Genomic DNA, 27,065 nt, shown 5'->3' with positions numbered 1-27,065 from the left:
TGCCACACTTCAAAACTGATAGTAAACTCAAATAGCAGGGTGCCTTTAGCAAAGAATAGTATGGCGTTCCTGTGCTTGTAGTCTTGTAGAGTTGCACTAACTTGCCTCTTAGCTCCTACTATGTTGTCCTCTTTTAAAAAAAATAAAAAATACACCTACTTAGCCTGGGCATATGCGAATCTGTAAAAGGTTTGGAATTCATTAAATGAGAAGGGTTTTTCCATTTGTAAACGCAAACTGGAACCGGCAAATGAGGAAAACTGGTAAGAGTTTTCAGATATTAACTTTACTGGATGATTATCTTCATTTTACTAAAATATAAACCACAGATTATTTTTTGTGAATGTTTTTTTTATTTACACACCGTATCTAGAAGCAGATACATAAATCCTTATACAATTTTTCAAAAAATGTGCAAGAAATTACTATAATCTTTTTAACAAACCAAAACACATTTAAAATCAATGGACTTTGGATAATTCATTCTGTTGTGTGCTTAATACAAATAATGCACACTCAGTTGGAAACATACAGAAAAGTGTAAACTACAGCAATCTGGATTTTAAGTATTAATTTCATGGCACTCCATCACCACTATAAAAATTATTTAACCCAATATGTAGTAGTACAAAATTCTATAAGAATTTCTGCCCCATCCCATTATTGGCATAAAGAGTTTGGACTATTCTCCAAATACATCAAACTCTACAGTATTTTGTCATTTTAAGGTCTATCCCATCTTTGTCAAAGAGCATGTCTTTCATATATATTTTTGTAGTATTCAAAGATACAATATTAGCAATTGCTGATGTGACCATATTTTAGCTTAAAATTTGAAAGTTATATAGCTGAAGACCCTTCCTTACTGGAATTCACAGTCAATATATTGCTGGTATTTTGGTTTCACTTAACAGTTCCAATATTTACACATTTAAGAAATGAATTTGTACGAAAAAACTGCATGTTCTGCAAAGTTCAGCAGTAAGAGTTCATATGGAGATAAGCACCTTGACATGAATATTAAAGATAACCTGGGGATTTTTGAAAACAAAGACTTTCCTGGGTTTGCAGGACTTGGATCTCCTGGGACCAGAACATAATGGACAGAATTGCAAAGGGGGGGGGGTAAGTAAAGTTCTGGTTGAATTTCCTCCCTCTCCAAGAATCACTTGCCTCAAGTTAGAAAATATGCAATGTACTCAAACATTGTTAGGGGAAATACTTCAAGCTTCATATGAATTAAGTTTTGCTAGGGTCTTCCTTCTCTACACTATAAAAAAATGCTCTGACCCTCACAGACACTGATCCGACCTTTCTTTCTTCTCCCTGCCCCCCCCCCCCCAACAGCACAATCTGGAAGAGTTTTGAAAGAGCTGTCCCAACTTCCTTCTTTTTGCTGCTCCTACTGAGGCTGTGGAATGGGCTCAGAGCTGCGCTACCACCTTTCCTAATTCAAAAATACCATATTCACCACAGGAGAAAGCTGGGTTTGAGTAAACATCTTCTGCAGATGTAGGATGTTACTTTTAGAAGATCTAAACGTACGAAGTGTCTGACAAAAATTAGCTGGTCTTAGCTGGTCATGTAACTGCACTTGAACAGTGGGTCTGTTAAGAATGTTGCCTGTGTGTTTGCTTAATGAAGATCTAAAACAGAAAGTGTAAGGGGAAGGCCTTAAAGAAGGCAAAATTTCAGGGAGACTTTGTTGCTATGATTGCAAGCCAGATTTACAGTAATGGACTATCCTCACAGGTGAAGAAAGGAAAATACGTCTATTTCCCGTGGACTGATATGCCAGAATCACCATTACACTGTATTGTGCATGTAAGCTATCTCTCTCTAGTCTTGAGTACACCAGGTTTGAAAATATCCAATGTGCAGATGTTATTTCATAGCCTATTAAAGGCAGCAAAGAAACAAGGCAGGCACATCTCAGCAGCACTATCAGGTGCTTTTGCTGTAACCACAGAAGAAATCTATTAAAAGCTTATAATCCAACCTTTGAAACAAAAAAATCCCTTTATTATTGAAACCATAGTGCTGCTAGGGGGTAGACTAGTTTAAAGAAGTCTAGCCCATCCCTCTGAAGGAACAGCAGCACAGGTGCACAGCTGTCTGCTTCAGCTTTTGTGTGCTCGCAGTCCATTGGGAACACATCAGAGAAGGGGGTTTCTAAGGGTCTCAGGCTTTCCAGACCACATCTGAGAAAGGAGGGAGCAGCAAGCGGTTGGACACACTGGCTACAGAGGCCCTCTGCTGGGACTGCAACCAACACTAAATATGCAGGTGCCAGACTGCCAGAGGCACCACATACTGACCTGTTGGGGTCTTGGGCTTTTGGATCCAACTGTCTATATGTGGAGGTTCGTCAAACTGGATTGTTCCCTTTGTTTCTTACACCACATTCTACTCATTGTAAGCTCAGAAATCACCGCTGCAGTTCACATTTGCTTTCCCAAAAACTATCTGGTGGAAGGACACTAATAAAATACAGCTATTGCCCTCAGAAAAATGTAATCAGTAGTTTTGTTTTAAAGTGATGCACTCCCACCAGCGAAGGCCAGAGCTCAGTGATAGAGCCCTGCCTGCGGGAGTTCAATCCCTGGCATCCCCAGGGCTTGGAGGGACCCCTGCCTGAAACCCTCAAGAGTCCCTGCCAGTCAGTGTGGACAATACTGAGCTAGCTTCCTATGTTACGGACTTTATTTGCTTTCTCCATACAAATTAATTAGTTCTTTGTCTTATTTTTATCATGAACTTGTTATCAGTCTAATTTTACACCACTATTTTTCCTGCCAATCTACAATAGCCTTTTCTGCTTATAGTATTAGCATGTTTAAGCTGCAGTTATTAACCAAGCTATGCTAGTGCAGAGGCAATAGTGTTTTTCATCATAACCAACCGTAAGTATTCCACCAACCCTCCCAGAAGTTGTTTATTATTTCTGCTGATGTTTCAACAGCAGAAAAACGTTGATATGTAATCTATGCCGTTTGTTTATAGAATAGTAAGAAAACTTTAGGAAATTACCTCACCAGGTTAAAACAAATGCTGAGCAGCTTGACTGATTTAGTGCTCCCATAACTTTAGAGTGTCCCTTTCCTTCAGTGTTATAAACTGTCAATCTAAGAATACACTATGCGTTAAATGCAATTTAAACATGACTCAGATTAACAGCTTGCAGGAGTAATCTATTGGCATGAGCAATGTCACACGGGAGAAACTCAACAGCAACTGTGAACAGGGGCTTCTGCTTTCTAGCAGACTATGTTTGTTGGAGGTTGTTATGAAGTCTTGCAATAAGCTCTGTTATTACACTGAACATATGAGCAGGCCGTTTAGGCAACCAGATAAAATGCACAAAAATGTGACTGAATGTAACACATAGATCTTTGTGGCAATGAGATATGTCCATCCTATGAAGTACAAAGAACAGAGCAATAAAGGCAATTCAAAAAGTGTTTTCAATGGAATCATTCAGTTGAAATGTACTCATTCAACTCACCTCAAGGAGCAATTGCCCCCCAAAATGCCAAACTGAAGCTTGGAAATACATAGAGCAGAAGCCACTCATTCTGTCTGTCTTATTGTCCTAAGCAGTTTTGGGCCAGAAGATCCTCCAGGGCAGATGGTGTTGGATTAGACTTTAAATGTTTCCCCACCTCCTGAACAAGCTTGGTCACTTGCTTCAGGACCATTCAGAGCAGAAACAAAACACCAGCATCAGTGCTGCATTTATGTCTGCTCATCCACGCTCAGGTATTTGCTAGGTGGCTGTCAGCAGCAAGAGATAAAATAGCTGCTCCTACTGGGCAGTTTTTCCAGCTGGACCACTTGCTTAGCCCAGATGTGTTTGAGGGAAAGTGTATGTATTGGTGGTTGCTGCTCTAGCTGATGAGAGGTTGGCTTGCTAGGAGATGAAGGCCTAGCAACGGGAAGGACAAAGGCAGATCTAACAATTTAATACTTTTATGGAGTATATGACTATAGGTTGCCATTTATCGGGACACAATGTCTTCCCCAAGTCCACTAAACTGCACAGTGGAAGAAAGCAGCTGCTCCTGTAGAACTGTGCTACAAGAGCAAAGAGGAAAGCGGTGAAAAGCTAATCGGTCAGCATTGCAAGAACCACCTCTGAAAACCTGTTTTTAATACAAATGAACTGAAGAGAGTATGAGAAGGAATGCAGCATGCAAGTTCATGCTGTCTCAGAACAGCAATATGACTGGAACATTAGAGATCTAAATATACAACTCATATGGAACTGTAATACCATCATAACTCGTAACATTGTTATTTAGAGTTTAGACACCAGGATAATGTTTACTTTTGACCTTTGCCATACTACAGATTATTGTTCCAGGAAACGTTTTTACTCCAACCACACAGATTTTTATTTTATTTTTGCATTTGAAGGGGAAATACCCCGCACCCACCCCCCCAAATGACAAGGGTATTAAGCTAACAAGTATGCTTCCTATTGTATAAAATGGATTACTTCTTTCTTCCTCAGACTCAAAACACTGTACCATAGTATATATTATTGTGCCTTTTGTGTATAAAATTTGTAGTCTTGCTTTGGGGGTAAAAATCAGAAAACCAAATGAAGATTTTGCATAAATATCAGGATGGCAAAGCCAATAAGTGACACACATGAATACTTTGCTCAGGAATTTAAGAATACATCTCTCTAAATACTCCCCACACCTCAGAACCTATTTTAACTGGGCAAGAGAGACACTTCCACCTCTCACTCCCACAGCAAAAGTCATGCTTTGCCTCTGATATTCTTTTTAAACACTATGATCTAAAAATATTTTTTTAAAAAATAGAAGTTTAGCATATCGATTCAGGCAACCCAGGATGTGGCGCCATTGCAGCACCTTGCAGCAACACTGTACTTTAATATTATAAACTCATTCAGAGCACAAAAAGGCTAGGTAGAACAAGCAATAGAGAATTATCCAGAAACGAAGATTTTTCAAAACTTTATCACCCTTTAATATTTTTTTACTAAACAGAAACGTATTCGAATTTTTGAGATGGGAAGATGAAAAAGAAAATTACTAATGGCCATATCTTTCAGAGGATAGGAGGAAAAACATAAAACTAAAACAAGACACATGAAAATGGCACAAAATAAATTTTGTAACCTACAAACTAGCCTCCAAAATACTACTTTTTTTCCTCCAGAAATTTCAGAGTTCAGTTTCCTGCTTGATAACATTTTGATTAATTAGATCTTTCCTTAATGCAAACAGGAATACTTCCTTTCCACCATATAATGCTCGGTAGAAGCAGTCCCATGAGTACAAATCTTAATGGCCCCAATCCAAAGTTAGGTAGTTACATTTAGGTCCAGCAGCAACTTCTCCCGCTGGTTTCTACAGAACCAACTTCTGGATTGGATCCATTGTGTAAACTATGTAAATCTATCTTCCTCTGGAAAACCTAGTGCAGGATTTTCCCATATCTCGCATATTAAATGGAACTGCTTTTCCTTGTTTTGAATAAGACTAAGCAGAAATGAGTCTGGTAATGCACTGAAATATTTCCTATAGGGATTACGCCATAATGTAATCAATTCAGTCTTAATTTCAAAACATGCAAGGTTTTTTAAAAATGAAACTTTGGGGATAATTTTAATTTATTCTCTTCCCATCTTACATATTGAAATGAATATAATGATGGGAAATGTATGCTAAGCAAATAAAAAAACATTTAAGGGCATTAACTAGCAAAGTTAAGTACTTGCTAATCCCATCAATTTCTATGGGAGAAATTTAAGCATGTGCATAACTCATCTATGAAATTAATTAAATTTGAATTGGCTTAACTTTGGCTAGATGAAGTCTCAGTTTTGCAGGAAATATGGGGTAATGTTTAGATCTTCTGGTCAAATAATAACTTTTAAAATCCTACTGGCAAAGAACCCACTATGTTGAAATTATCCGAAAAAGGATAGATTTCAGTTATCCGACCATGTGCTACCATAGCTTAGTCAAAATCTGTTTTACAGGGATATCAAATAGTTTTTTAAAATGGCCTCTGATTTACATTTAACTTTTGTCTAAATACAGAATACTAGCAATATTTTTTTTCCAAGTCTGTTTTGAAAGGCTGTTTTTAAAACTTAAAAAAATGGTTAAGAATTAACAAAAAAAAGCGCAAAACAATATATACAATCTTTGAAACTAGTTTAGGAGAAAGGAGGCTTTCAAAACATATGTTGCATAACTGTTGCGTCACACATTCCCTCCAGCCCATAGTTAACTTTATGTTTTTAATCAGGATACTGGGAAATCTTTCTCAGCATACATCTAAATTCTGTACACTGGCACAATTTTTCCACTTTTTAAAAATTCAAAACAAAACAAAACCAGGCTGTTTGAAAAAGACAAAACATATCCCATCAAGTGTCAACTTTTACTTATGGTCGAAAACACATGAAATGTGCTTCAAATGCATAAAAATCACAGTGGATTAGCAGCAAAGGAGATGGGGAATTTTAGGAAAACTTTTATCATTCACATTGTGATTATTTTGCACACTGAATGAAAGATAGCTATTCACTCTCCTAAAAAAAATATGCTGAGATCATTATTTTAAAACATAAAACCCAGACCACCCATTAAACAAATAAAAATGAATTACCCTTCTTTATGCACAAAATGAAATTATGGCAGCAAAAGACTGATAGCAATTAAAGTTTGTAAACGGTATTTCAATCTCTCTTCTTTATTTTATTTTGTTGTTGTTCCCAAAGTGCAAGATGCAAGGTTCCCATAAGCCTTCAGTAGTGCTTTTCTTGTAAATAATCCTTCATTTTGTTTGGCAAAGGCAGTTTCTGAATCAGATCTATTCTGGTATACTGGCGTATAACAAAGCGACACAGATACTGCAACGAGCGCACCTGCATAAAACGAGATACTGGATTGGTCAGTCTGACTGGGTAAGTTGTAGATCCAGGCAATCGAGACCTTGAATAGCAAAATGCTCCATTTTCAGAGTCCCTGATGGAGTGTTCGATGAGATCAACTATAGAAGTATGTCCCTCCACATCTGGTTGTTCATAAAAGCTAAATCTGCCATTTGAATGCTCAATTCTTGTATGAAGAGTTTTCCCATGGGAACGGAAACTCAAACTTAAAAGATAGCGGTCATCAGAGCTATCTCGTACAAGAAACGAGCCATCAGGAACATTGGCCAATTTTCCTTCTGCTTCCCATCGTGTAATTGGGCCCCAGTACCACCCTTGCTTTGCAAGTTTTTTCAGTTCTTCTGTGAGGCTGGTCACAACCATAGGGCCACTGTTTTGTACAGAATCATAAACTCTTCCAACTCCAGGTGCAGAGTTAGGATCAAAATTCAAATGGCAACGCATACTTTCAGCCACATGGACATCTGTGGCGTTTAAGCCATTAAAGTTCCTTTGGATTTGATTATTCTGTATTGGAGGTAGCAATGGAGAGAGCGGAGGAACATCACTGTGATTGACTCTAGAGCTTTGCAACATGACTCCTGTGGTACCAATTAATAAACCACTCACTGCCTGGTCAACAAAGATATCTGGGGTAACTACTACATCTTGACTCACTGGACCCTCTTCTTCGTGAAATGCACTGCCACCCATTTGAGAAGAAACCGTCGAAACCTCCATGGGTGAGGAACTATCCAAACAGTAACTACGTGATCCTTCCAAAGGATACATTCCCTCATCTAAAGGCACAGTATACTGAATGTAGTCCTGAGGCATAAGTCCAATAACTACAGGCACATGTTCATCAATATGGAGATGCAAATCTCCATTCTGAGATTCTGTACTTTTCAATGCATTGTTTTGTTCCTGGAACACACTGTCGGACTGCAAGTCATGGAAATCTTTGCGAACACCATTCAGTGCAGGGCTTGGATTTGAGGAGTGGACCAAGGCCTTTACTTTCACTTCCATTTTTATACATGTTTCTTCTGAGTTTGTTGGACGAAGCGGCCACGGAGTTGGGCTATAATGGTGATTTCGGAGGGATGTAGATCTAAGAGGTCTCTGAGCTCTCACATCTTTGAAGGTTATTGGAGCAGAAGAAGAAGAGAAGGTGTCATCATCAGCAGAGCTAACAGATGGCGTGCTACCTTTGCCGCCTTTCTGCTTTTGTTTTGCTGAAAGCCGCCTTTTTAACGTACCCATTAAGCTTTCACTCTTCGATCTGTTTTTTCCACCTTTCTCATCTTCACTGTTGATGTCACAACTCGGCAAATCTTTACCATAGCAGCTACCAAACAAGGAGTCATCTTTTCCAAAATCATTTAACGATGGCTGTGCAACTACAACGAAGTCACTTTCATCTTTGCTCTTATTTAAATTAAAAGACTTACGAATGGTCTTGAGACTAATTTTCTTCATTATGAAAGTACAGCAAATCTGGCAGTTTGACTCTTCTGAAGTTCTGCCCCTAAAGCATGTAATGCAGGAGCTTCTTCATTGATGTGCGTTATCCAGTCTCATTTAACTTCGAAGTCCCATTTCCTGTGGGGAAGAGGAGAAAGACACATTATTTTATGTATTTGGAAAGACACATTATTTACACAACAGCAATGGTAAAGAGATCTACATAACCAAAGTATAAGCTTAAAGGAACATCAAGAAATATCAACATACTATCATATGCCATTTTTATTTGCAAACTATATTATATATTTTTTATTGTATTCATCTTTGATTTGTTGGCTGATCAGTCTTTTGAGGCTTAAGCTTTGGATTAAAATTACAACAGACCTCTTCTCTTCACATTATCAAAGAAAGTGAGTATCTTTCATGACTCTCCTTTTCTGTAGAAGGTGCATACTTTGAGAATGTCCAGTTTTATAAACACTTCCCGCAAGGGGTGAGTAAAGAAAGAAGAAAATGGAGATATCGGGTTTCCATGAACAGATCATGCAATGACACATTACCGATGACTCCTCTAGGCATTGCAGGTTTACAGAGTAGGTAAAGAACGTTCTTTCCTCTTTTAACACTGAGTCAACATTAGCTGTACACTTCTATATAATCAATGGCAACACTGATATAAGGAAAGCCTGGCCTCTACTCCTGCCTTTTGTGACCCTTAATGAATTCACTAATTGCAATCTCTTACTTTCTCCTTAAGAACTCAATAGAAGTTATTCAACTGCAGAACAGGAAGAATATATCTCCCATCATGAGTTACTATTTTACTGGCAATTGGCCAGCCCACATTTAGTGCAATACGATTCACCTTGTGCTAGGAATCTCCTTCCTGCAAATGTTATGATTTGCTACCTGTGCCTCTGATATTGGTAACTGTTATGTGAATTCAGCAAACTCAGCTCCCAAAGTCTAGAAAGAAACCCAAAATAAAGTCTGTATGAGCTAAAAATGCACATTATGCACACCAGTTTCACCTTAGTCCAAGAAACACTCCTTCCATGATGTTTCTCGCAATCCCTCTCCTGCAGCAGCTTCTTATAAAGCTTCCAAGGACAAGGGGTAGGGTAGCTGTAAACACCTAGTTTTTGAACCTAGTTCAATTTTCTTATTAACTGTTCCACTAAGAGTAAGTATTAATTTTTCAGAGTCATTATGAGAAGGATTATGCATGATGAATAGACAACAATCTAGGATTTCTTCTTATGTATTTTTGTTTGAAATATCTTAACTATACACTTAGCACAGCATTTTTGCATGCAGCTTTAGTGTTCAGCTTCCAGATTTTCCAGCAAGACTAGAACTCTAAACAACAACATTTGATACCAGATTAACACATTTATTGCTTAGATACCCATTTGACAGTATCTAATAACACTATTCTGGAAAGTACACAATAATAGCTTCCTACTGAGCAAGTTTTTATTAGTGGAAAGACTGCACATATGATATTCTAGAAAAGTAAAACCAATGCCCTTTATAAAAGAAAACTTTGTATCTAAACATTTCATTTTAATTTGTCGTTTCTAATAACCTTCAGTTTTTGTTGAACCTTTACAAAATCGCACCAACACTGTGGTTAATTTAGCCTTTGCATTAATAGTCCTTCAAACTAACATTTTATTCTTACATATTTTCAGTATAGCTTTTATTTTATTTTTTAGTTGTACTGATAAAGTAGCTTTTACTGTTTATTATACCTATTTTCATGTTTTGCTTTAAAGCATTTGAAATTAGAAACATTAAATTCTAAATAAAATATCTGACACACAAACATTTCTTACTGCAACATACTATCAGTGAAACCCTAGGAAACTTTCTTCAGAAGAAAGTAAAGGTCTGTTCAAGAGGGAATACTCACTAATAAGTGTGCTTTCAATTGCAGCCTAAGTAAATTTCCAGTACTTGTGGAGCAATCATAGAAGCTGAAAAAGTGTAACGGACTCCAAATTGTCGTGTCAAATCTTCTACATCTTACACTGTATTTGAGATTTAAATATTTTTTTTGGGGGGGGGGAGAGATCTACTGCTATTTTGGGATATTAGTCTTTATCTCCAGGCAGCCAATTTATTTAATGTAAAAGATTCAGAAAATATGACTAAATTGATTTCTACAGCACTTATAGTGTGATCTGCAAACTACTTCATATGGAATAATTACACAACACTTATCTTACTTCCTTAATAGCTCTAAAAGGATTCAAGAGCAAGTATTCTGGATTAGGACATTCTCACAATTAGTGTGCGGCAGAATAACCTTGTGTATGCTGCAGATTGTCTGTGCAAAGATAAACGTCATTTAATCAATTACAGCTCTGACCTAAAGCTACTGATTTCACTGAGAAGACTCTCACTTATTTTAATTGGATTTGTCTCTGGCCTTGCAACAGTCAGCCACTGACTTTGTATTTAACCTTGAGAATGTTCAGGTCCCACTGACCTTCTACAGGTAAACAAATAAAAATATGCCTAGAAAATAGCAGAGTTCAACTGAAAACAACTCTCTAATTATTAAGTAATACTGATCAACTGGAGTAATTACCTACAGTGAAATTCATCATTGCTTCCTGTTTATCTTCTCTACAATAATTCTGAGGAAATTTGCAACAATTACAAATTTCAAGGAAGTTTTAGCAGCAGTCCTAAATTTTATGCTTTGTATCATTATCAGACTTCATTAAAAGCAAGTACACCCAGTTCAGATGTAATGCTACACCATGGTTCAATATTACAGCAGCAATGAGTCAGCCCTTTGTATTTGGCTCAGGCTTTTTAGAACTTTTTGTGTTATGCTTTATCTCTGTTTTAATATTGAAAATGCTGTATAATATACACATAGGTTCTCATGTCTATGGTGGATCAGCCTCTTGAGGCAGATTAACAGTCATTAATGTGATTTGTCAGTGGTCTGTGAATTTAAATGTAATGTCAAAACACAATTGGTTGCTGAAGCAGAGACTTAACACTCCAGCTTTCCTATGGAGAACGGCAAAGCAGTAGCAAGGCTGGCACATCAGTAGAGCTAATCTGGGACTCCCATCATTGTAGCAGGTCATTGCAGATGTGTCACTGTTCATACTCAGAAACTTCATTTGTAGGTTATTAACAAATTTATTCTCCAAGCCAAGAACTACTGTCACAATCATTTTGCCTACATGTAAATAGGGCTGCCCAATAAATCACCATTTCGTTGAATACCTGTATTGAAATAACATCGTGATAAAGAGTTTCAACTCTTCACCGGTATCTTTCCACTTAGGGCTCAGCTAATTATGCAGAGGAACACCCCCTACCCCCCACGGCTAGACAGTAAACAAAGAATGCAAGCAAAGAACTGGAAAGCAATTCTTTCTTTCCCCATCAATGAAAAAAAGAGGGGGAAGAGTTTATTTTATTTTATGGTGGTGTTTATGTTGTTGGTTCTCCCTAAACAGCTTTCCTCCCTATCAAAAAGAGTTTTTTATTGTATAAAGGAAACTATCTTTTTACTTGTTTGCCCTCCCTGTGATAAAAAGGGAGAGATTGGTAGAATGAGGGCTTTGAGGGGGGCCTTCGGTGTGGGTGGGGAATGGAGGGAAGATTTATGCTGAAATAGGAGGTTGGGTACTATGTGAGAATGGGAGGTTGGGTACTATGTGAGAATTGATAGGGAAAGTGTTTTTTGGTAAGCAATGCAAGCAAATGCATGTCTACTCACACGCAAGCCCTATTGAATCCAATGAGGCTTACTCCCAGGAAAGTAGTTTAGTTGAACTCAGTGGGGCTTATGCATGCATATATTTCACTTACTGTATTTTTCTGTCTATAAGACACCCCCATGTATTTGGGGGACACACACTCAGATTTAAGAAAATGGGGGAAGATGTATCCATGTATAAGATGCCCCCTAATTTTTGTCATTATTTTTAGGAAACAAGCCTAGACTTATACATGGGAAAATATGGTAGATCTCTGAGTGGGGAAGCAGAAGGAAGTTTATTTAATATTTTTTATTAAATCTACTACTTCCTTAAATTTTAAAGCCCTCCACTGCCACAGGGAGCTCCGTCAAGGCCCTCTGCTGCTGCAGGGAAGCACAGTGATGCTACAGGGAGGTACAGTAGGACCCTCTGCACCCCCTCCGCCATCATGGAATGGAAAGGGCAAGACTCTCTGTCACCTCTGTCACGAGGCCTGCCAAGGTCCACGACAACAGCAGATATATATATCGTGATGTATCAAGATATTGTGATATTTAGCTGGTGATATATCATGATGTTGAAAACCACTTATCGGCCAGCATATTCTCAGTTCCTCTTCCTTTTGCATGCAACCTCCTCTCCTGCAAATGGGGGGTGCACAGGGTGCAAGTCATTCAGGCCTTCTGCAGAAGTGGCATAACTACCATAGTGCTTTTTCCTACTCTTCCATTATCTGAGTTAAAATTTCTGTTCTAAAAGTAAAACAAAAAGATATCTGATGCCCTTTAAGGTTGGATACTCTTTAGCCATTTACTGGATTTCCCTGAACTCAAAGGAAAAATAAAGGTCTGATCTGGATTGCCCTAATGTGATTTACAAATAACATACAATTTATATCCTAAATACTTTTATTCAATAGTAATTAAATCATGAGACGTTAAGAAGGAAGAAATCAGAAGTAACTGTAAAATATTGAAGGGGGGGGGGAATCAATGCTCTTCCATCTCTTTTCTTAAGATCTGAAAACTTTCCTTTCCGCCTTCAAACATCCCCATGCCTTATTTAACATACTGATACATTCAGACACATCAAACTTCAGAAACATGAAGGTTGAATTAGAAAATCTGCCTATCAACAAAAGTGCTGTCAGCACAGCTAATAACTCTTACAACCTTTTATAAAACCTGCTGCAATATTCACTTTTGCAAATTGGCACAAGTGTGACAGAAACACAACAAAGCCTCTCATGTATGAAACATTTTTGTATCATTAAAGAGTCGAACAGCTTGTACACAAAATGACAGCAGAATATATTTATTCTCGTGCTAGAGTGAAGGTTGTAGAAGCTCTTAAGGTATACAGCGCCTTCTTAAAATGCCAAATGTAAGTCCGGTGTCTCAAAAATACAGGCTCCAAAAGCCCACCAGGTTCATGCTCAAAAGCTTTCCCACATTGCTTCCCCGCAGCCTCAGGTACGGTATATGTCCAAATTTGCATTTGACCTTGTCTGTAACATCTAATTCGGGTTATAGTTTTGAGACGTATACAGAAGCAGTAAGGACACTGGTACCAGTAAAGCACCATGCTTTCTTCACCTAATTATGGAAAAGTCCTACTTTAACTTAATAGTCTTTGACAGAGTGTCAGGTTTTAAAAGGTAAATGCCAAAACAGAGCAAATTCCAGCAAATGGTGGAAAGTCAAGTTTTACCAGCTTAACAAAATATAAGGGTAAAGGTAAATAGACAACTTGTTAAAAGGTACATCTTCATTTTTATATAGTATCCTCTTTTTTAAAAAAAGGATACTAAACATGAATTGTAACTTCCATGATCTATCACCGCTGTACACTGTTACCAGCTTTCCACATTCTGACATTACAAAATACCCAGTTGCTTTTAAAACTTTTCTCATTTTTTGATACCAACACATTTTCTACTTTTAAAAACTATTTTGAGCCATTTTCAATAGATATACTACTGAGTATTCTGTAGGTTCACACATTGGGAACAAATATATGGAAATCTTCCATGATTTCAGATCAGAAAAAGTGATATGCACCAGTGCTACAAAATTTCCTACCTGGCATCAAAGCCTGTTATTTGTGTTTTAACTATAGGCTTCTAACCCACTTTCAAACTGCTAGTGGGACAGTATCAAATGAGGTGGTCTGTTGTGCATGTCGTATGTAAACAATGACACATCTGTTTTGCAATCATTAAATGGTTCTCATAAGGTATGCAATTTACTTTTTGAGAAATTATTTTTGAGGGCACACTGGTGTTTAGAGAACACAATTTCAATGGCATCAATATAAAATGAACAAAGGATAAGAAACTCAGGTGCAATAATCTAGAACCGGTAATACATTTTAGCAAGTTGTAGCAAATTCTGCAAAAGTTTGGCAGGTGTATCTGGCTTACACATAATGGGGGAAATGTAAGCATTATATTATTCCCTGTTCAGGAAGCTTTTAAAGGCACAGAATACAGTGGTACCTTGGGTTACATACGCTTCAGGTTACATACGCTTCAGGTTACAGATTCCACTAACCCAGAAATATTACCTCAGGTTAAGAACTTTGCTTCAGGATGAGAACAGAAATTGTGCTCCAGCGGCGCAGCAGCAGCAGCGGGAGGCCCCATTAGCTAAAGTGGTGCTTCAGGTTAAAAACAGTTTCAGGTTAAGAATGGACCTCCAGAACGAATTAAGTACTTAACCTGAGGTACCACTGTACTTTTGATGAATAAAAAAAGAAGTTGGTCCATCTATATTAAATAGCTACAATGTGATGTTCACATTGTTACCACTACAGCAGTTTCCTTCCAAGGTCTGCAAAGTAGAATCTGAAGAACAGTACAGAAGATTCCTATCCTTACAACATTACAACATCAAGATAAGCCAACTATTAGAAATGATGCTTATGTAATAATTAGTGCTTAGCAACAGGTAAACTAAGTCATAACACTGGTATTATCAGTCATATCACAACTACAATATATGCGAAGTTAATACATTTAAAATCAAAATGATGTACCATAACTTCAAAATTGCTCTTATACTGCCACTAATCTGCAAATACTTCTGAACTGTTTATAAAAACGGGCTTATAAATATTACTTTTCCATTCAATTATATCAAATAATGTTCCTGATCTGATATGCTTCGGATGTGGAAATTAAAAATCCTGTGTCAGATACATATGCAGCAAGGAAACAGGCTCCACTGACACCTTCAAACAATAGTGAATATATTTCTGTGTATATTTGCATCAATTTCCATATAGTATATATCTATAAAAAATGAATTATTGCTTCTGTTGATATAACTTAATATTACTAATGCAATCATAAAAATGTAGAACTGGAAGGGACCACAAGTCATTCAGTCCAACCCCTTCCAATGTAGGCAACTTTCAGTACCAGGAAACTCCCTGGAGAGGGCATGCCACAACTGCGGGGCTACCAGAGAGAAGGCCCATTCTCTTATTGCCAAACTCCAAACAGCTCTCAGAGGAAGCTCAGAGAAAAGGACTTGGATGTTGATCTTAGGGTCCAAGTAGGTTCACACAGGGAAAGTAGTCATTTCCAGTTATTCAGGACAAAGTTCTACAGAACTCAGTGGAATAAACATGTTTATAATCCTACATTAAATCTGTCTACTTTATAAATAATTGCATATTTGGGACCAAGTTACCTAAGAGAATGCCTCAACCCATATATCCCTGGCTGGAAACTGTGCTCCTCAAATGGGGCACGACTGAGATTTTCACAGGCCCCAGACATGAGCTTAGTTTGTATTAGAAACAGGAATTTAATGCTGCAGCTGCAGCCGTCTGGGAACAATTACCATCTAAAATTAAACGGGCATCCAGCACTGTGATCCTTAGGTGCCTACTGAATGTTTTTAAGAAGGCTTTCCCTATGGCATGACCCAGCCATTTATGAAATATTAACTGTGTATCTGTAGGAATGGTTTTATTATAGTCAGAGTTTGTCAATATGGTTTTAATAATTTATATTTGTGTAATTATTTTATATTATTTTTATCTTGCTGTACATAGCTTTGAAGCAGTTTATAAATTTGTAAAATAAATAAATATGAAAATAGCACATTTCTGCTCATGCTATCAAGGGCTGAACCCAAAGTCCTACAAAATAGTTAACATAAAGAAGTGCATGTTAGCAACTGCCTGGTCCATTGCTCCAACTCTAAATAGTAACTCTTAAGCAAGTTTTGAATCATACCAAATACAGATCCTTGCAAAGCAAATTTCTCCAGAGTAAAGAGCATGCTACGCTTAAGCTCCCTGAGTTATGCAGCACGGAAGGAGCTGACAGTGTGTGAGATCTATATAAATAAAATCTTGCAACTTTTTGTCTTTTTTTTAAAAAGGGGGAGAACAATGCAAGAGATGAGAACACAATGTCAGCACAATTGCATGAATAGTTAATCACCCTCCAAATGAGAACAGACAAAGGTTTCAATGTCACATTTTTATATTTTGCTGTCTTCAGCTAGCAGATATTAAAAAAAGAAATTCCCTTTTGATTTTGTAATGTCTGAGAGAAGTTTTGCTACTATAAATGCTTGCAAGGATCTGTAAGAGTGACATTACAGCTGAGATAGATGGCAGATTTGGCCAAAAGATTTCATTCTACAGCCAACTAACACAAGCCAAAAATTCCCTGTGACTCTGCAAGCACAATCAATTTCATTGGGATGCTGTATAATTGGATCCTATACCAAATCAATTTGCAGCATCAAACTTTGTCTCTTCAACCATCTGACTCAGACGTATTTACTATAAAGCCCCTGTTCTGAATATTTAATACCTGTATAACCTTAAGGCTGTCTGTATGTGGGGCTGTGATGGATGCAGGGGGGAAAACACCTTCTGATTGAGATGAGTCACTGGGAATACACTACACTAATGCTCCCAATTGTGAGGTCATTTCTTATAGTTTTCTGACCTTCATTTACCTATAGCTATAATTCTAAGCACTTGATAAGGAGTAAGCCCCACTGAACACATTTCATAGCTATCTACAATATACAATAAGCTTGACTAGAACAAAATAATGAAGTATATTAATGGATAAATAACATGTGTAAATAAATCTCATGTAGATATAAAGGTTTTAGTTCTAAAAAGGGAGGCTATTTCATAAGTACTTTCTCAATAAATTGAGAAATTGACCAGCCTTGACCAGCTTGGTGCCCTACCAATGTTTTGGACTATAATTCCTCTGTCCTAGCTAGAACAGCTATATGGTAATGAAACTGATGGGAGTGGAGGGAATCTGGTTGGGGAAGATTGCTACTGACATGTTCCTAACTGAACTTGTGGCTGTTAAATGGTGGGATCATGTGGTCAATTCAATACGGACAACGAAGTCTACTACCAAATGTCACACTTTTACTCCTCTAGCTGCCACAATGATGAACACAAAAGGAGAGGCAAATGTGTGCAAAGAAACAAGTGCACCGCATTTAGTAAATGTGCTCTAATAAATACACAGCTTTGTCCTACATATGTTGATCTGGAGATGTTTCACTGAGAAGGGGAAGAAATGGAGGCAGTGAGAGATTTTACTTTCTTGGGCTCCATGATCACTGCAGATAGTAACAGGAGTCACGAAATTAAAAGATACCTGCTTCTTGGGAGAAAAGCAATGACAAACCTAGATAGCATCTTAAAAAGCAGAGTCATCACCTTGCCAGCAAAGGTCCATATAGTTAAAGCTATGGTTTTCCCAGTAGTGATATATGGAAATGAGAGCTGGACCATAAAGAAGGCTGGTCACTAAAAAATTGACGCTTTTGAATTATGGTATTGGAGGAGACTCTTGAGAGTCCCATGGACTGCAAGAAGATCAAACCTCTCCATTCTTAAGGAAATCAGCCCTGAGTGCTCATTGGAAGGACAGATCGTGAAGCTGAGGCTCCAATACTTTGGCCACCTCATGAGAAGAGAAGACTCCCTGGAAAAGACCCTGATGCTGGGAAAGATTGAGGGCACAAGGAGAAGGGGAGGACAGAGGACAAGATGGTTGGACAGTGTTCTCAAAGCTACCAGCATGAGTCTGACCAAACTGTGGGAGGCAGTGGAAGACAGGAGTGCCTGGCGTGCTCTGGTCCATGGGGTCACAAAGAGTCGGACACGACTAAACAACAACAAAATGTGCCCATTTGCATTTGTAGGTACCTGAAAGCATGAGTGGGAATGTTGAAGGAAGTCTTTTAATAAACTGAGTGCCTGGGACCTGGGGGCTGAATTCTGAAGTTGATTCAAATTAATCAACTATTTGGGGAGGCAAATTAGTTTTATTTAAAACATCTCAGTGTTAGAAACACTGATATATAAGCTAGGCGCCAAATGGCTCCTTAAACCTGAGTTACGATTGCCAAAATGGAATGCCTAGTTGCCATTTTGGGGCCAGATGACTCGAAAGTCATATTTTGCAGTATGACTTTTTAATTCCTGAAATTAATTCTGATTGTACAGATACAGATAGAATTCTACAAGATGTGTGAAAACAGTCAAGATCCAAGGATCCCCAGGCATGCACCTCCAGATGGTGGCGATGTCATCTTGGTGCCCAGACATCTTTACAGGTGGCAGATAGCCAGGTACAAAATGAACCTGGTGAGTTTCAAATGCTGTAGCTTTAAAAATTATCATCAACAAGATGATGTGCCCATCAGCAAGATGATGTGGGAACAAGCTAAAACTCGAAAGGGCACCATAGGCTGTGGCATCAAACAGATCTCCCACAACTTTCTAAAACTGGTGCTCCAGGAAGGACTGGAACCACCGTAACACCATGCCACCAAGACCCATCCCAGATATTCAGCTCAGAATACTATGCTTGATGGCATGCCAAAATGTCCAACGGAACACTGGGATTAAGCGAAATGTTTTTTCTCCCAGTAAATGTAAACACATTTGCATTTTATGAGGCAAAAAAATAAAAATTCAATGATTTCTGCAGCAATAATACCTATATATTATTTTTTGAATTCTCTAACCCATTAGAGCAACAGAAATGTAAAAAAACAAATTTAGAGAGGAATATTTCCTGCTATTTCTTGATTCTTACAGCTTCTACTGATTGGAAAATCAAAGCAACAAAAGTATAGCATACTTTGATTTTTTCCCCACAAAGCTGAGGCAGGCCAGTTCACACATGTATGTTAATTACCAGATAATTCAGCATCTGGTGACTAATGTGCCATCATATATCAAGCACCAGAGATAAAACTTTCATGTCACCTCAGAATTTGGTAGAGACGCCAGTGCAAGTAGATAAATAGGTACCGCTGCGGTGGGAAGGTAAACAATATTTCCGTGTGCTCTGGCTTCCGTCACAGTGTTCTGTTGTACCAGAAGTGGTTTACTCATGCTGGCCACATGACCTGGAAAGCTGTCTGTGGACAAACACCGGCTCCCTTGGCCTGAAAGCCAGATGAGCGCTGCAACCCCCTTTGACTGGACTTAACTGTCCAGGGGTCCTTTACCTTTTCCTATTAAGTGATTATACAATGAAGAATCAAGAATATACATACATGTACGAACTGGCCCTCTGTCACAGGACTTGTTAGCTTCATTTTACCAGGGTAGCTATGATTTTGATAGAAACCTCCCCTCATAGTGCACCTCAGCTGCTCCTTCTAACGTTATGGCAAAGGATTCTTTGATGACCTCTCATTAAAAGTAACAGAAGCTCTACCAAAGCCACTTTTACTGTTCACTAGAGAAAGAGGAATTAAAGAATTTTTGCTTATGTCACAGTTTATGCAGGAGCAAATCAGCAGGCGTATCTACTGTTGGTGGGCTGGCTCTCCTATGCTTCCTCAATTCAAAAGTATGGCCACTGTGTAATGTATTTACTGAACAGGGCTCTATAGGCTTAAAATAGCCTGTATCTGTTATCATACAACTTTTTATCCATGAAATGTTTTAAGTAGAACGTTCCTCTTAATACTTGAAAGAAATAAAACATGCCCAACATCATAACATTTACCTGTTGGAAGATCAGAGGCATACATTTTGTCAATGACATTGCTGCCTTATTTAAACACAGTTAATGAATATTCCATTGCAAGATCTCAATGAGACTTCTTCTGATAGCATCATTATGCTTTGTTAAAAAGAGGCACACATATCTTGTCACCTGAAGTCACTTACATTAAAGAAAAATGTGGTTAACGTCATGTATCTTTACAACTTGATGCAATTACACATGTTATGCATTATGTACTTCAATTGAAGTGTGTAGAGCACAAACCAAATCCATCTACGAACGCTTCCTCCAGACACAGAATTTTCCTGAAGTGCCATCAAAAGCCATACAATGCTGGTTATTTAATTTCTGTGTTCTGACAAAAGTTTTGCTTACACAACATTACTTCTTTAGAGTGCAATTAAGTAGCATACATCCTCAGATTTAAGTCCCACTGTATTCAATGTACATTACTCGCAGGTTAGTGTGCACATAACTGTTCTGTTATGCCACACTTTTACAGATTACAACCAAAGAGGCAATCCTGTGCTCACGTAACTGATAAGTCTGACTAGTCAGTAAGGCATACATATGATCAGACTCAAAAATTTTAATACTATACAGTTGTACCTCTACTTAAGTATCCCTCCGAATACGTAAACTTCGGGTTGTGAATGTGGCAAACCTGGAAGTGTATACTTCTAGGTTTCGCAGCGTGCGCATAAACAGAAGCACTCTATCATGCTGTGTGCATGTGTGCAGAAGCGGCACCTCCGGATACGGACTTTTCAGGTTGCAGATGGACCCCTGGAACGAATTAAGTTCGCATCCGGAGAGTCCACTGTACAATGAATCCTGAATTTTCTGGTTTCCTGAATGGAAATGGGGAAGATAGAATTCCTAAGTCCAAATTTACCAATAGGCAGTCTCATATTTAACTGAAAGAATATAATCAAAGCATTTGTTGTTGTTTAGTCGTGTCCGACTCTTCGTGACCCCATGGACCAGAGCACGCCAGGCACTCCTGTCTTCCACTGCCTCCCGCAGTTTGGTCAAACTCATGCTGGTAGCTTCGAGAACACAATCAAAGCATACTAACTCAATAAACTTGAGAAATACCTAATTTAACTTTACAAAAGCAGGATTTCCTAACCACAAGGAGATCAAATGCCACCTAAAGCTGGGACTTTATTATCTGAAGGTGCATGATGGATAAAAATAACCAATTTGGATTCTATGTACTTTTATTATCTAGCACACCTAAAATTAATATCTCCCTCTGTTTATATAAAAATTACCTCATTTCTCCTTATTCATCAACCCCATAACCAAAAGAACCTGTATGTTTCACCAAAGAATGGAAGCAGAACTGAATTACAGCTGGTTGTTATATTTGCAGAGATGGTGTCTTGGTCGTTATGCATGCATTTTCTTCTCAGGCGGCCACAGTGCAACATGAAACCTGAATGCAAATCATTTGAATGTCTGCTAGTTCCTCTCATGCTCCGCCTTAAAGCTTGCCAGATGTAGACATGGATAGCTTAACTAACACCAGCAGCCCCTCCTGTCCCCTTCACCCCTTGCAGTTTTAACATCTAGCTTGATGAATAGTTCTCCAGAAATCAAAAGCTTGCACACAAATTTATGGCATTTTGGTGAGCTTCAAAAACTATTGCCCTAATATGGACTTTGTAATCAATATATATGCAATCAGATCCTTCCAATTATCTTAAGCTACAAAAGCATAAAACTTTGGCTTTTCCAAAAAAAGCTATTTGGTATATCTGAGTACCTTTACTCTTTGAAGTTTGATTAGGTTTGCCAATATGTTGTGCGCTTTCTATCTCTATATTTGCAATTGGAAGAAGTCAACAAGTGTCCTATGTTATTGAACTGCAAGATTCAACAGGAAAATTTAGGGAAGAAAATTATGAAGGTTGATTATATAAAGAAAAAGCAATTCATATGGCAGACTAGACCATGACAGAGCATGAGAAATTACATATAGGATAACATTCCTTTTTTACTATATGCAGTAACTCTGAGGGAGGAAGGGAATGCAATGTTTGTACAGTGGTACCTCAGGTTAACCTGAAACTGTTCTTAACCTGAAGCACCACTTTAGCTAATGGGGCCTCCTGCTGCTGCCACGCAGCCGGAGCACAATTTCTGTTCTCATCCTGAAGCAAAGTTCTTAACCTGAGGTAATATTTCTGGGTTAGCCGAGTCTGTAACCTGAAGTGTATGTAACCTGAAGCGTATGTAACCCGAGGTACCACTGTAAATATATGTAGTGGAACAAAGGTTCTCTTTAAATCAGTAGAGCTGTATATAGAGAAGCTCCAGAATGTTTAATATAATTGCAACTTTATGCAATAATCATACACTAGATACACATTTTTTGCAAAATAACAAAACTCCTATATTTAATCACCAGAAAAAAATGTAATTTCTCTCAGATTTACTCATTCATTACTTCCTGGAGTGTCCTATAGACTGTGCGCTTGTGCAAACATCATTGACACCCATGCTACCACTGGTTGCAAATGACAAATTCCCTTGGTTTGTTTTGAGGCTTGCTTGTTTCTTTTGTATAAAGAGACTGAGCCCTCAATACTGTACCACAGCAGCAGAAGCATTTAACATAGCATTTTAAATAAGTGGGGTAGGGAAATCTCGTGAACACTCACGTACGTGATACCTTCCCCATGTGTGAAATTGCTCCACCATTTATTGAGCCTTTATTTGTGTGATTAATGTTCAGTTTTAGGCTGTACAGCTTTTTGCTCCAGTGCTATATTACATATGCACCTCAATTTAAACAGCACAAGGAAGGCAAACAGACAGGTCATCTTGCAACAAAGGCTTCCTCCCCATCTGCTGTTCTCACTGTAGAAACAGGATAGAATGCTGCTTTATTAGCATTGGTCTGGGCTTATGCTGCTACAGCACCAAGAACAAAATCAGATTTTATGTACGAAGAGTTCTTTGTAGGCTGCTTCTCTGCTAAAGGGATCAAAGCTCAGAATAATCAGAGTCTGTGTCAGGAGATCCATATCCCAAAACTCCTTCAAAGCACATAGTAAAAGCACAGAATCTTAAACAGATTTACTCCACCCTACTGATAAATTAGGCCATTGTGCTGAGAAAGGAGAGGTAGGGTGAAGAACAAAACTATCACTGACCTTTGTTTAAATTGTAGACTAACTAAGGACTATTCAGTAATACAGAACTGTCCTCTTTTATTTTCTTTTTTACAATTTTTATTATTTATTTTATTTATTAGATTTATATGCCACCTTTCATCCCAAGATCTCACGGTGGTTACTTTACATAAGATCACAATTCAATAAGATCATATTTTCAAATAAAAGTCATTATTTTATTGAAATTCAAGTTGGATTCATATTTTACTTGTGTCAACATGGTGAGATTATAGTAATAATTTTTCAGAATACAGAGATTAATCTTGATTGGCTAGTACTCTATCTGGAATCAAAGGTACCAATCCTAAACACCTGACTTGGAAGCAAGTGTCCTTGACTTCAGCTGAATTTGTCCCATTTTGATTAATGGTCCGTTTCTCCTTTATCAGAACTTTGTCATTCTGTGCACCTTGATGCATGATATATATTACTACAACTGACAGGAAAGCAAACCATATGATAAAATAAGTTTAGCAAAAGTTGAAATACAAAGAACGTCGTTGTTGTTTTCAAAAATGCTTAAATAATAATAATATTTTTACTACTGCCCAAACAGCTCTGTGAAACTGGAAAGCTTGCATACACTTATACAAACTGAAGTTTGTAACTGCTTTTAATCTTTTACACTTTGGGACCCTTATGACAGCTACTGTCTAGTACTCAAAAAGCCAGAGACACTTTTCAAGATGGAGGTGGAGGATGCAGTGATGTGCTCTTTTAATGAGTGGCTACACGAGAGAGAGAAAATCATTGCACTCAGTTTGGTAGCGAAACTCAGAGGCCTACCTCAAAACAGAAACAATTCTCTGCAAACTTCACTGTTTCTGATGACAGAAAGAAGAAAAGGGTATGGGTCTCACAGGTTATAAAAAGGACAGCTCTTAGGGTCTTCCCACTGTCAATCTCAGTCTCCCCCCCCCTTCTCCCAGCTTGTTGTTACTCTCTGCAGCTGAAAGGAAAGTCAAAAAACTACACGGGAGAAAGCCAAAAAACATCTGAAGTTGGGCAGTGTGCGTGGGGGGGGGGGGGAGGAATTTAGGATCCTGGTTTGCAAAGACTAAACAAACAAACAAAACACCGCTTAGGGGCGTAACGCTGTTTAAAAAAAAGTTTACGACCAGGGTCTCTTAGCTGAAGTACAGAAAGGCAAGTGATCCAGGTACAGAGCTGCTCGTTGTTTAGGATCGGGGAATAGCACAGGATGCCCACGCTCCTTGCGGCCCTGGAGCAAACGCCGCCCCGTTCTTCGGGCATTTCCTAGGAGGTTTCCGTATGACAACACCCGGCCGAGGCGGAGGTGGGAGCGCGGGGAGGAGGAGGAGGGTGCCCTGCGCGAGGCTCCCACGCTGCTGCCTCCCCAGCTCCTGGCCCCACTGCAGGCCGCGGCGCACCCTCTCTCCCCGTCCCTCTCTCTCTCCAGGCCCCGGCCGCGCCAGCCCAAGCGGCAGCCGGAACAAAAGGCGAGCGCGGGGCTGGGCAGGGCGAGCCGGCGGGGCCGCGCCAGGCCACTGCTCCGCGGAGGCCGCAGCTCCCCTCGCAACTCCGGGCCTGGCTGCCCAATCTCCACCGAGGCCTCGAGTCCCCTTGCAAAGCATACACGGGAGAAGGGGGGGGGCAGGCCATGTTTACTCACCGGGAGAGGCTGGTGCTGGTGGTGCTGCTGCTGCTGGCGATAGCGGCGGCGGCGGCGGCGGCCGTGCTGCGCGGAGTGCAGGCCGGCCGGGCTCGAGCGCCGGCTCCGCCTCCGCCAGGCTCCCTTCTCGTCGGTCGCCTCCGCCGCCGCTTCCTCCTCCTCCTCCTGGCGTTGCAGTTTCCTCCGCCTCCTCTCCTGCTTCCTCCTCCTTCACCCCCCGTCTTCTCAGGGGCGCGAGGGGGGCAGCGAGGCCGCCGCCAGCCCGCATGCAAGGAAGCTCCGCGCGCGCACGCAGTAGCAGCCACCCCCCGCCCCGCTGAGGGGTACAGAGCCCAAGCCGGCGCTCTCCCTCTCGGCCGCCTATTCGCTGTCCACGGACGCCCCCTCCCCGTGCATAACTCGCCTTCCCTTCTTGCTCCCCGCGGACATTCGCCCCCCTTTTGTTTGTTCTCTCCCGGCGCCAGGCTCACTTCACGCAGCAGTTTCCTCCTCACTTTACTTACCCGGCTCTTCACCTGGGGCACAAAAGGCTTTTCCTCCGACTTGCCCGGTCTGCCTTTTCTCCCGTCTGGGTAGCAGCTCGCACCCCATCCTCCTGCCGGGCAGCGGGCGGAGAGGCGCGCACTTTGCGCCCAGCCTAAGGGAGCCCCCGAAATGTGCTGGGGGTCGCCAGGTCTCTGTCTCTCTCTCTCTCTCGGAAGTTAACTCGCCTTGGGACTTGACTTCTGCCGAAGCGAGTCAGGGAGGGCAGGGAAAGGTGGCCCAGCCGAAGGGACTGGCGCTTTTGCCTGGGTTGGGAAGACTACAAAATGCCCGTAGGTAGCCAGGCGTCCGCGGGTGGGGAACGATTGCAGGAAGTCGGGGAGCAGACACGTGGAGCTGAGGACAAGAGAGTTTTGGGCACCGAACTTGCGGGGAGCTGTCTGCCGTTGCAACTTTTTTTCCCTTGGCTGAAGATTTGGCTGGCTTTTTGTTTTGTTGTAGCAAGTGTCCTGGGAAGGGATGTTACTGTGGGATGCTGCTGCTGCTGCTAAATTATTATTTGTACCCCACCCATCTGGGTTGCCCCAGTCATTCTGGGCAGCTTCCAATACTAAAGCTTCATATGTACCATAAATTTAAAGCATATTATTTTCCCACAGGGGAATGTTGGAAATTCTGGTTTACCACCCAGAGAGCTAAAATTCCCAACACTTCACAAACTACAGTTCCCAAGGTTCTTGTGGTGGGTGAAATTACGCACCTGATCACACACACAACATAATGAGATGGTTGCATGTTGAGGTGCTACCAAGTCAGAACTATTAACTGGCAGGGGTTGTCCAAGGTCTCAAGAGGGGTCGGAGTATCACAGTGATGAATGTATTCCTAAATAAATAACTCCTGGATGTTTAAAACAGAGGTGGCAAGATACCTTTCTCCTGGTATGCTAGCTTTTTACTTGCTGGAAGATGTCTGTGTAGGTCAGTGTTCAAAAAAGGTACAAACAAACACAATCTCTAGTCTGAACTAGCATATTTTACCTCATTAGGGTAGTAATGCATGTGTAGACCAGGGACTCCTTCAGACAACCAGATCTGTTTGCATAAAGCTTAAGCAGAGTTTAGGACAGAGGTCAGCAAACTTTTTCAGCAGGGGGCCAGTCCACTGTCCCTCAGACCTTGTGGGGGGTTGGACTTTGCTTTGGAAAAAAATATGAACAAATTCCTATGCCCCACAAATAACCCAGAGATGCATTTTAAATAAAAGCACACATTCTACTCATGTAAAAGCACGCTGATTCCCAGACCGTAGGCGGGCTGGATTTAGAAGGCGATTGGGCCGGATCTGGCCCCCGGGCCTTAGTTTGCCTATCCATGGCTTAGGCCATAACTGGGCTTCATGGTGTTCTGATCTGTTTGTAGGTTGGTTATACAGCAATGAGCTTTCAGCCTGATATGCTTGTGTGGTGTTGATAAACCTTCCCATTTATCAGTTGTTCAGCCCACACTTCTCAGTGCATGTCTGACTCTCCTAACTGCTATAAGTCTGCTTTTTTTAAAGAAAAGTTGATTTGTTGCACCAGAGTAACAGAGTGCTAAATTTTCAGTAAGTGCTT

At 39.9% G+C, this 27,065-nt stretch overlaps 1 protein-coding gene across 4 annotated transcripts; it reads right to left on the bottom strand.

The window, feature by feature from the left end:
* Positions 1–333: 333 nt before the first annotated feature.
* SOCS6 (suppressor of cytokine signaling 6) lies at positions 334–25,652 on the bottom strand. Of its 4 annotated transcripts, none has more exons than XM_083450160.1 (2): positions 25,471–25,652; positions 334–8,524 (listed from the first exon to the last, which is right to left on the bottom strand). In XM_083450160.1, the coding sequence occupies exon 2, from the start codon at positions 8,399–8,401 to the stop codon at positions 6,794–6,796; it is 1,608 nt and encodes a 535-aa protein (XP_083306286.1). In that variant the 5' UTR covers positions 8,402–8,524; positions 25,471–25,652; the 3' UTR covers positions 334–6,793. The 4 variants fall into 4 exon arrangements, with proteins under 4 accessions (XP_083306286.1, XP_083306284.1, XP_083306287.1 ...); XM_083450158.1 differs by having other exon boundaries at positions 24,968–25,475; XM_083450161.1 differs by lacking the exon at positions 25,471–25,652 and adding an exon at positions 20,759–20,862.
* Between the last annotated feature and the right edge of the window lie 1,413 nt (positions 25,653–27,065).

Source organism: Podarcis tiliguerta, assembly GCF_965153285.1.
Source record: "Podarcis tiliguerta genome assembly, chromosome: 7".
In the NCBI taxonomy this organism is placed as follows: Eukaryota; Metazoa; Chordata; class Lepidosauria; order Squamata; family Lacertidae; genus Podarcis; species Podarcis tiliguerta.
This window is presented reverse-complemented; position numbering and strand designations above follow the sequence as displayed.

Excerpts from the sequence above, each read along its gene's own strand:
- SOCS6 (XM_083450160.1), bottom strand. The coding sequence starts at position 8,401 with ATGAAGAAAATTAGTCTCAAGACCATTCGTAAGTCTTTTAATTTAAAT.